Source organism: Phalaenopsis equestris, unplaced genomic scaffold (genome assembly GCF_001263595.1).
Source record: "Phalaenopsis equestris unplaced genomic scaffold, ASM126359v1 Scaffold000154, whole genome shotgun sequence".
In the NCBI taxonomy this organism is placed as follows: Eukaryota; Viridiplantae; Streptophyta; class Magnoliopsida; order Asparagales; family Orchidaceae; genus Phalaenopsis; species Phalaenopsis equestris.
The window spans coordinates 782,224-794,223 of NW_018164596.1; the positions used below are offsets into that span (position 1 = coordinate 782,224).

Below are 12,000 nucleotides of genomic sequence, written 5' to 3' on the forward strand. Positions count from 1 at the left end.
CTTTCCTACTAAAATGGGTATCCCGGACGCGTTGGCGCAGTCCAATTCGTCGTCGGAGGTCATCCGGAGAAGTTCGCATTTTCACCCGTCCTTTGGGCTTAATTGAAGTCTGATTTCGTGCAGTTTCGTGAATTTCGTGTATTTGATGTGTGTATGTGACGAAAGTGGTCGTGACGATGTTTTCCCTGAGGCTTGAAGTCCTATTTGGATCATCTTCCTTGAATCTTTGCAAAATAGCCCATAACCGCTCGTTCATAAAACGATGGTCTTGTGCCAAAGATGCTAGACATCAAAGGAAAATAGGAATCGGCTGGAGCTTCTAGAAGGGTGAGTCTCAATTCTAGTTTTCTAAGATGGTCCATAGGGATTTCTAGAGCTAGAACCTAGACTCTAAGGAGGAGAAGAAAAGACCTCACAAAAATGAGGTCAACAGTGCGTGATAGAGTCTTTGGGAACTAGAGTTAAGATGGAAGAAAAAACCAACTTACCAAATGCCAAGTAGGCGAGCGGCTCAAAAGCAAATAGAATGAAAGCAAAGAGTATAGGAAGCACCGAAACTAGGCAAAAATCTGTAGGAAATCGGATTGAACACAACACACCGAGCACCATAGCAAGCAAAAGAGAAATTCTCATAACAGACTAAGAGAGTAAAAGGCAACGAGCCAACGACACCACCGAACAAGTGAGGTTGAACTACCCGAGGCATTATACTTCACCTAGAGCTAGGGATTTCAAAAAGGACAGACAACAGACAAAATGAATGGATTGGGGGGTGGTGGGGATAATATTTTCTTGCTTAGGGTTAAGTGGTTAACCCCGGAATATCATCTGCAACCTGTGAACATAGCCAAACCATCTCCACCATCTAATCCATAATAAATAATAACAAAAACCTATTTTTAATCCGATAGCAAGTTAAGCAGATTGATCTGACCCCGGCTCGAAATCAAATCAAAAAAAAGTCTGATCCAAGGGTTTGGCTCGTAGCTCGACTCATTCTTTTTTATTTTATCTTAAGCCGAGCTTAAATTCAAGCGATTAAAAATATTCAAGTAAAATTCTCAGTCCTACTCATAATGAGCCTCATTGCGATGAATGGGATCTTGATGGAAGATATACATCCAAGCAATTCCTTTGCAGTCTGGGAGGAAATGGAAGACTCAAATCATAAGCTACATATGATGTGATGTAAATGGTAAGTACTGAATCGAAACCAAAATCAATAGCGATGGTGAAATGGTCGGCACACCATTCCAAGACTTTCTACTATGTAGCATTAATCTTCTAGGGAGGGTTGACAACAATGGCGTCTCTTCTTCCCTTGGCCTCGCACAACTTTGGTCAAGATCCTTCTTCCGCCCTTTCTCTAATAAAATCCATGTCAATAACAATGCCTTTGTCGTAAGGCCAAGGAGATACACTTCTTTTTAAGCTTGACAACTGTATGGTGGTTTCGACTAGAAGTGCACATACCTACGGATAGGGTACCATTTTTAACTCCCCACTCGGATAGATAGGATGACTTGCTAGGATGATAATAATATGAAGGAGCATGGTTGCAAGCAAAACATAATCTAGAATAGGATATCCCCTAGAATTTGAAGGAGCAAGAGGGTCAGAAGATGCATGAATTAATGCAACAACATCAAGATAGATAAAAGGCATCACAAAAATTGATGGCGAGCATAGTGACACCAAGTCTTATCATCTTCGTCTATTTTATTTATTGTTAAGCCATTTTATTTTCCTTTTCATGCAAGAGTACGATAGGGTCCTTAACTAGTAACATAGTCTTCAACATCTATTTTATTTAATTTTTTCTTAAATTTATTTCAATCATTAAAATACTTGTTAAACTTTTAATGCGACTTAAAACATATATATTATTTTAAAACATTAAAATGTTAATTTAATTTGTATATACTATCATGATTTAAATCCTTAAAAACATGAATGCATTTTAAAAATAAAAAATCTGAGTTTAGTACAAGTAGAAAAATGATTACTCCTGTCAACCTTTAAATGATTTATTCTATCACATAATTTCAATCTCCACTTCCTTTAATTTAATACTTAATCACATAAATTATTTATTTAATCATAATATTTACAACATGATATTAGACTACATGGTTAAGTAATTGACTTATTTAGTTTGGTAAATTAAAATATTTTTAAGCTTGATAGTGTTGAAACTTGATTCTCTAAGTTAATTATATAACTTAAAGACATAATCTTCTTTTTAATCTCATTAAATTATAATGTTTATGATTAAGTTGCATATCTCATGTACCATGTTCCTTTGTAAATCCCTTGGCACCACCTCCAATTGATCAATTTTTTATCAACTCTATCAAATCTAGTATCGTTCTCCAAAAAAGATCCTAAAATTTGTATTACTCTAAATCTGTGTATTTATATAGAATAAATAAATTATAAATTAAAAGAAACAACTCAATATCTATTTCTTATAAAATCAACAATTCATCTCAACCTTTCAATTCGTAGACACTTTCGCTTTTCAAAATCTGATATTAAATCATAATAATTTATTATTAATGCCTAATAAATTTTAGGGGGATTTACATTTATAGCACTCAAAACTTGCTTATAACATATCAAACACTAAAAACCTTATATTTACATATCCACTTGCAAAATTCTCAAAATTAGCACTCTGCTCTCTCAATTACCTCCGCCATCTTGCCTATTCTTGGGGAAGACGAGCTGAGGAAGCATTGCCATCAACAACAACAAAAACAGAAGAAAAAGTTGGTTGGTTTCAATGTTGGAAACACATCTGTTGCTTTACCTCACCACTCAGTGAGTTTTCGGCAACCATGGAGATCCCTCAAGCCATTAGTTGACTCACCTTTGATTTATCCATCTCAGCAAAAACAAAAAAAATCACCTTTTTAGTTCCAGTACAGTCTACAAGACTAAAAGTAAATTCATCATTGTAGTTCACTTCAATTCCCCTATTTCTTCTCAGGATCTTTTTTCCTCCAAAGGTACAATTAATAGCTCTATACCACTCCCTATCTCTCGACTTGTTCCATCAATTGTTGGAAACACCTCCGCTCAGCCAAGATCTCAAGAGATCCAAACTCTCTATTATGGAAGAAAAGCAACTGATTATATAATAAGATTATTCAAGGAAAGTAACCCTCTTCTCCTATTCTATCTCATCATGCTGCATATCGAAATACTTCAACCCTTCTCTTTGCCTCAACATTCCAATTGGGGCAAGCCCGCTGAAGAGCTCTTCAACAATCCTCATTCAAAGAATGATGAACACATGTGGATTCCATACCTATGGTATTGCTTCAGACATTCAAATCTGGTCAATGATCTCAATCTATGCAGCCCTGCCTTTACGGCAACCACAGCAACCACCAGCGACAAACAGCATTCCCTCTTCAATCCCAAACAAGAAACATAAAGCAACATTTTAGTAACAATTCAAAAGCTCAACAAGCTACAATTGTTAGCAAGAAATAGTCTTTCAACCTGTTATATATAATAGGGAAGATGGGCTTAATGGAGGAGGCAATCAGAGAGACAGCCTAATTTTTACTATTTTGGAAGCTTTAGGTATTGGTTCTGTAAATGGAATTTGAGTGTTGAATATGTAAACAAAAAATTTTTTAGTGCTATGTTTGTAAACCCATCTAAATTATAAACTAAATTTAACTATTACTAACCGACAAAAAAAAAATCTAACCTTTAATATTGTTTTCTTTTCCTCCTCCTTTGCTTGATATCAAAGCCTGTTACTGTTCTGTCCATCTCCTGCACACAAAGCTTATTCTCAAGCATGCGGCTTCAATTTTTGCACAAGATATCGTCTCTCTCTAGCATACGACACTCGCTACCACTCCTGAGCAAGACTGTCTCCCAATCGAGGCATCATCACCACTCGGTTTTTTCACCATCAGCACACAAACACCAGCAGGTGACATCATCCACCCCCTCATATTCTTTCTTCATGTATGTGATGTGCGCCTCTTCTCCTCTCTACTTCGATCACATTGTCCACCTCGCACTCTTCCTTCTTATCACTCTCTAAGTCAAACTCATCATGCTCGCTTTATTCAACAATTATGTTTGAAACACCTTTGTCTCCCAACTAATGTCAATTTCGTCAAACCAACGCAACAATTCAATTGTTTTTTATTGATTACACCATTATGCTCAAGCCCCTAATAGAAATCAAGTCCGCGATATTCATCAAAAAATTAGAAAGAAAAGAATCATTATTTAGAACACTATTAGAAAAACCTTGAATAAAGCCATTGCCAAAAAACACTTTAACAAAAGAAGAGAAAAGTCAAACGTGCAATAGTTGCGGCCTGTGATTCTGATAGAATAAAATCTAAAAGCTCGCTCATGATCAAGTAGATAATTGGCTTACTAGAAATGAAAAGCATGTTACCCTCTAGGCTAACCTGTTTTATAGTGGGGGTACTTCTTACCTTCAACGACCACTTATAAATGTTTGGCTCCCAAACATGAAAGATCCAAATTAGCCACAAAAACTTCTTATTGAAAACGAACTTTTTTCATAAACGACAAATTCTAAAAAAAAGTTAAGAATTAGTCCAAGTAAACAAGTTATAATAAGGGGGTACCTTAGTCGAAGATATCGCTTAAGCTTCCAACTCCACATTTGGACCCAACAAAATAAAATCTAATCAAGAAGGGCCCTCAACTAATTTCTTGAAAACTATCTATCCATCACATGAGCAATGGTTTCCATTCTATCCACCGATTTTCTCCTCCTTTGAACATATGCTAAGTCAATATTTTACTTTTCCTCCCCCTATTGACATTGCTTGCCTTTATGTAGAATGCTTTAGTGCAATTCATGATTAGGAAAAGCAACCGCTTCCATCACCCGAAACTCATCCATCTAAAGCAAAAGGGGATTTGCCTAACTATTGTGAAGGGCAAAAAGCAAAAAAAGAAATCTAGCTCCAAAAAAAAATAAAGCATCAATCAATATATATAAGCCATCAATATTGCTGATGTGCAGAACAATCAAATTAAATATATTATTAAAGAGTTAAATGTCACATGGTTCCCAACATAATGATTGAACAAGTCTTGGAATCTATCTTTTTGACTTTGATATTCAGCCAATTTATTAAGTAGCCAACATAATTCTCATATTTTTTTCTACAATCTCCCTCTAAAACATCCAAGAGAATGAGAGATTAAATGTATACCCCAAAGAGCCCAAATATAGGGTGCGCTCGACAGGAACCAAAAAAAATCAACAAGGGTTTCTCATCGCTTTCACCTATACCGAGTTCATTCACAAAGCACTCACCAAGAAACTCGGGAACTCGCCAAGGTCATTTTACCTAACTTAAGAAGCTACTTGCCCTAGCTAATGGGACAATCGCCCAGCCAGCATAAAACACTTGTCATTGACTCAATGAATCGAAAAAGCTATCAACAAATTAGCATTCTTTTAGAAAGATCACAACCTCATCTTCCTAGCAAGCAGCTTCTCCCAATCACTTGCTTGGGGAACTGTCCATGAATGTTTATTAAGTTTTGATTATAATGTACATTGTATAACAGTCCAATCATTTATTTTTTATTTTTTTGGGTTCATTCTCTTCAAAATTCTAGAGTGGTATTCCCTATAGTGCCTGAAATCCTATAAATAAATGTCAAAGAGCTGTTTCGTTTCTGTGCTCTTTGATCCTTCACCCTCTCAACCTCTATCTTCTTAAATTTTCCCTGTTTCTTACCGTGTGAAACAGTTTAATTCTTGTTAACAGTGTTTTGTTATCGCAACGAACATATCTAAATCAAACAAACATCATGCTTAAACCATCACTAAAAAGAAGAAATCCAATTTTTGTGTTCTTACAAGACTGCTAAAAAAGCGCAACAGAACATTTAGAGAGGAGATGAGAGTGATACGAACTTAGCCCAAGTTGGATAATTATGTATGCGATCATACTCTCTCTTCCTCTTCTCCTCCCGAACCCTAAGCAACCTCCTTCCCCTCGCGCTTGTACCTGACGTTTTCGCCTTTACCGAACCATTCTCCTCCTCATCTTCCTCGTTTTCTCCAGAGCTCAGCTCCAGCGGAACAGTCCCTCTGCTAAATCTCACTGGCCATTTTCCACTGCCACCGTGGCTGTCGATGTGGAGAAAGTATTGGCAACGGTGAATAGCGGAAAAAACAGATTTTTGAATTGAAAAAATATTTCTTGGAAGTGGTGGGCAAAAGCCATGAGGATGACGAGATAAATGCTTTCGATTTAAGGTGGGTAAGGAGGGAATCCAAGAAGAAGAAGAAGAGCAGCCGCAACTCGTTAGCGCGAGCATTGCCTCGCGAGCGGTGGCGAAGTGCCCCGTTAGTCTGAGGTTTTAATATGGTTTTATGAACGTGTCATGTCATTTATGTAAGCTGTTGAAGGCTATATGAATTGCTATATGGATTTTCGAAATGATATTGCATACAGAAAATGATGGATTGTAGATGAGTTGGTTGATGCTTTCAGTCTTCTAGATATTCTGTATTGTTTTTAACTGAATTTTTGCCTTAAAAGCATTAAATTTATGGTTATCATAGTTCTGTTAAGCACACCATTACAGAACAGGGGCAGAATTGTCATTTATCCAGAAACAGCTGCCCCACAGCTGTTTTCACACAGCTGCCCCAAACAGACAGCCAACTTTGCAGTAGCTTTTAAAAAAAAATAAATGTTGTCTGGGCAAATATATTGTAAATATATAAATTTATAGTTTTATATTTAAGTAAGTACAGTATAAATTAAATTAAAATTCGAGTTATGGCTAGGTGATGGTTGGCCGCATGATGGTTGGAGAGGAGGCAGTGGCTAGCGACGCAACATCATGAGCGGCTTGGGTTGGTGGCGACTGTGGAAGATTGAGGGGGAGGCGATTGGCGGCTAATGGGCAGTGACTTCCGACAATTGAGTTGTGGGTGGGGACAGTCAATTGGCCAACGATAGTTAGTAGTTTTAGTTTAAGGTACGGTCATTACGGCTAACGTAGTTTTAGCAGTCTCAATGGCGTCATCAATAGTTGTAGTTTGCAGTGTATTTAAAAATTATTGAAATACAATGAGAATAAACTAAATTCTAGATTTGAAATTCATTGTGAATTTACATTGGATTCATTTTCCTCAAATCAAACACAAATTTTCAAAACACATACATTTGGAAATGTAATAGCCCCATTTTGCTTCAAACTGAATAACCACTAAATAATTTTTTTGACAACCTTGCAAAAATTTACTTGAAACTTCATCTATGTTGTATTTGAAATATTAAAGTTTATGTTAATTTAAAGATTATTTTTGAATCATGATCTAGCCATGAACTCAAACCTAAATAAGCAAAAAAAGAGTGAAAGAGTGAGCTTCAAAGAGGGGGATTATTGAATTCACTAGAAAAGATAGATAAAGAAACAATATTTGGGGATTAATTGACCATCCCTTATTACATAGATCTTCCATTACTTATAGAAGATTTTTTTCTTAAAATATAATTAGTTGATCATTACCTGCAGATTTGTAGGAATCTCTCACTTATATCTTTCTTTCTTCTTCTGATAATAACATATAGTTAATGATATTTCTACTTCATTATCCTTTGACAACATCGTATTTTGGCACTTATTCTCTATACATTTATCAGATCACATCTTTAGCAGTCTACCCAATCTCTTGTGTTCATTAGATCATTTTGTTGAACCGAAAAATTGACTGTGATAGATGGAATAGTCATGCTCGCTCGACAATTCATACTTGGCAACTCATACTCAGCCTTAGTTGGATACTTAAGCTGAGAAATCTTGGGGTCTCACTTAGTGTGTCATCCGAGTCTTGGTTTTTAGTTCTCCATGGATACACTTTGGCTATACAATTTTTACTTCTCAGAATCACTTATCACATGAAACGTGAAGTTGTGAAAAGAATAAGAGAATGTTGTAAATAAACAATTCAAAAATAAGTTGGGAATACATCAAGTATGTTATCCAATTAAATTTATGACAAGTGAATTACTCCATCGAAGTTTAGATCATTTGTGCTCTATAAATGGAGTACCAGGGTTTGAGCTGATTCACACTTCCACATATCCTCTTTTTTCATCAATCTTTATTTTTTTTTATCTCATTTCATGTATTAGTTTTGGAAGGATAATTTTCAATAGGATTATATTGACATTCCCACCTCCGAATTCCTTGAAGGTTTATTCAACAAGCGCAAGAGAAAAAACAAATTGAAGAGGAGGAAGATGGTGGTGAAGCCATCGAAAGAAGGCTTGATCACTGCATGCCCATGTACTTTTAGCAATGAGTGTAGATATTCTAGAGGGGATTCCTTTTGATGGTTTGACTGCAATGAAGCTATGATCCACTAAGAGATCATCAGCTTTGTTGTCTACCCAGAGCGATGTCTGTGGGTTGAGCGATTTTTTGACTATTTTATAGCTTCTATGTGGATGAAGATCAAACGATACAACCAAAATATTAATAATATTATGTAAAATTGAAGAATATAAATATATAGAAAATTATGGGTTACAACTTCTTGTAAAAGTGTCATCCTTGTGTTGGAAATATGGCCGAGATGAATCTAAATGTAGCATTAGATGCCTTTAAAAGAAAAATTAATTTGATCAAGGAGGCATTCTACCAATAGGCTCCTTATAAACTTTCTTTTTCAATTGTTGAAGAGTATGGGACTTATTTCATAGTTCAGATTTTACTAGCTAGAGGTACATGATTCTTCATAATTCACTTCAAAGTGTCGGTTCAATTAACAATCATATTATATTGTTTATAAGCAAGTCACCCAATTGACTTTCTGCAGGAGATATGAATATGCTTCTAACGTTATCATAGTAAATTTTTGCACAAAACTTGATGGTTAATTTTTTGGAGATTATTTCTCATCATCCAGTCATAATCGAAGTGGTTGAATTCAAGTAATAGTTGGACATGTTGAAACGTGAGGTTTCTATCTTGAAGAAATCTTTGGGCAAACTGAATTACAAGTTTATCAAATAAGTGACTTTTGATACAGGGAAACATTGAATCAAATAGCTTGACATTTAAGTCTAATTGAGAGTATGTGTTAAAACGACTTCTTTGACTAGGTCGGATTCTTATAGATATTGTGTTGGGCCCTTGTTTTGATCTTTTTTTTTCATATGTGTGGAGGGTTTGTACTTGTGTTATAAAGTCTTTATGACTTGGGCAATTAGTTTGCTTATTTTTAATTGTAATATTGAAAGAATTTTCTTATAACTATTTAACTGATTGGTTGTGGTTCCTCAGTTTATACAAAGATTTGATTTTAATTACCCTTATACTTGTGATGTCATTCTTATTACTTTGATTCTTTTATTATTATAATGTATCCCTTGTAATAAATACTATCATATTTATAAAAGAGGTATCAACAATAATTTGTAAACTTTGTTTGCCATTTGTGAGATTGTTATTATGTTCTTTTTCTCGATCACCCTGCTTCAAAATTTGAAATAACTTTCATCCACTGCTCTAGTTACAATCAGCTCATAAAGGTTTAACTTTTTGAAAAGTCCGGGATGTCCATTGAGGAAGTCAAATTTGTGCATTGTGAGATTATTTTTGACCCATCCATTTGCCTATAGTGGCAAAGAAGGATTAAATGTCAAACTCTATGTACGACAAGGAGCTATTATTTTATCATAAGCAATTTAGTTTGGGTTTGTTAATTTTACTTTATTAGAACTTTGTCAATATTTTTAATTTTTACTGCATCATCCTATCTCAATTCATGGAAAACCCATTTGTTAAGATCGGCATGATAATCCTTTTATTGTTGGCCTACAAGGTATCTAGACTAGTGGATAAAGTGAAAGAAGACTAGCAGAGGAAATTTTGCTTCACTTATTATGAAAAGGGTGGCCAATTGGAACTCAAATTGAGTCATGAGGCTTATCGAAGAGCAACCTCAAGCCATCTCTCAAAGATGATTCCCTATATAAAATAACAAAAGAGGTGGCTCTTGATGTGAGAATGTTTCTAGAGAATGTCTCTAGGAGAAAAATATTTTATCTTAAGTGTTTATAATTGCTTTTACTTTATAGTTTATTTTGATGCTCTTGTAATAATTTTAGCAATTCTAACCTTAGTTTAGCCCATTTTTTTGGTGATGTTTATGAGAAGGATGAGAGATCCTTTCTCATATTGTAAAAGGGTAGGTCAATCTCCTTGTCAAGGTATGTTCTCATGGAATTTATTTGTTTTTTCACACTGTACTTACCAAATATTGTTTCTATTATGAATGCATTTTTTTTTACTTCTAAAAGGATGAATAAATTTGCAAGATTAACCATACAAGTATGACACAATATTTAAGCTCAATAACTCCTTCTGAGATAATTCTTCAAAAATAAGAAACCGATGAATTAATAATTATATTGCGAAAAATGCTTTATTTAGGTCTGGAAATGAGGTTGGTTGATTCATCCTCATTAACAAAAGTCGGCCTATATGTGGATATAGAAGAGTTGTGACTTTCTACCACTATGGAGGTTGTCTATCAACTTATTGGGGTTCCCATTCATGACTCTAGAAGTTGTTCAAAGTGAACAATATTTCATGAGTGGTGAAGTTGATTCCTATATTGCTGGGTAAATGTATAGGATAAAGCTAGGAGATCGAGTTCCAATGAAGCCGCAATATATATATATATATATGAGAGAGAGAGAGAGAGAGAGAGAGAGAGAGAGAGAGAGAGAGAGAGAGAGAGAGAGAGAGAGAGAGAGGTAATTAACAAGTGGCTTTAGGATTTCACTCAGAAGTGAAAATACGCAATTATTGAGGACTCCACTCAATAGGGTGAAACTATGTGAAGAAGTTCAAGACAAACCGCTCAGAAGATTTTTTTCTCAAAAATTTTCATGAAAGAAGGGTAATAAGATATAAAACTATGAAGAAGACCATATTTTAGCACATATAAATCTATTGATGGATTGGAATGCAAAGTTAAATGAGGCACTTCAACTCTCTTATCATCAAGGCTTGGTCATTAGCTTGTCTTCGAATGAGAAAATAATTAGTGGGATGAATAAGGAGAAATTGTCACCAATTTTTATCTAGATATAAATTTCATTGTGGCAATTCTAATATTCTTTGGTGAGATTCAGAGGAAATCGATGAGAGATCTTGCCAATGAGGATAAAAGATGAATGGAAGTAAATAAAGAGCTCAATGACATGAAGAAGAAAGCTAAGGCTGACTTGGACTTAATATAAGTGCATAAAGGAAATTTAGTAAAATATTTTGAAGAAATAAAAAAGTTAAGGTTAAATTTGACTCACACATTAAAGGAGAGTGCTCTGATGTAAAATCTAGATGCCCCAAATTTGAAGGTAAACTCCAATGTCATTAAGAGCATATGGCAACCATACAGACTCCTAAAATCTTTAAGAAGCTATTATTCAAAAATGTCTCTTAGAAGAATATGCTTTATAAAAGGAATAACAACTACATGATGAATTTTGTTAAGAAGCATGTTCTCCCTCTAGAATAGTCGATCATAAATAAGATCAAGGAAATATTAGAGGGCTCAAGTTCTGGAGAAGAGGGTAGTTATGAAGAGGATGAGAGTGAGGGAGTTTGACCAACGTTTAATTGTTATCACCTTATATATGTAGATATGAAGAGGATGAGAGTATGGGGTGTTAATTAGTAATTTTGACCTTACGTTTGGTCAAACCTTCTCCCTAACCCTTTCCTAGTGTCACTAGATAACTGAATCAAACTTGAATCAGCCAAGACGTGAACTCCACAAAATAAAATTTGAGCCAACTCTAATTAAAATCTAAAATAAAAATTTAATTGAACAGAAATTAAAATTAAACAAATTAAATTGGCAATATAGTATAACAAACTATAATCAATCCTAAACTGAACAAAAAATCAACTTAATTTAAAGACTCCCCAAGGCTATTGTAA

General features: G+C 34.8%; 1 protein-coding gene across 5 annotated transcripts in view; it reads right to left on the bottom strand.

Annotated features, from left to right (window-relative positions):
* Positions 1-6,379, bottom strand: part of LOC110021972 — a 55,520-nt gene extending 49,141 nt beyond the window's left edge. For 4 of the 5 annotated variants that reach the window (XM_020720717.1, XM_020720715.1, XM_020720714.1 and 1 more), the window contains exon 1: positions 5,942-6,379. In XM_020720717.1, coding sequence (XP_020576376.1) covers positions 5,942-6,348 — 407 coding nt within the window. In that variant the 5' untranslated portion in view covers positions 6,349-6,379. The remainder of the gene's footprint in view (positions 1-5,941) is intronic. The other variant, XM_020720718.1, reaches the window with a different exon arrangement.
* Positions 6,380-12,000: the final 5,621 nt, after the last annotated feature.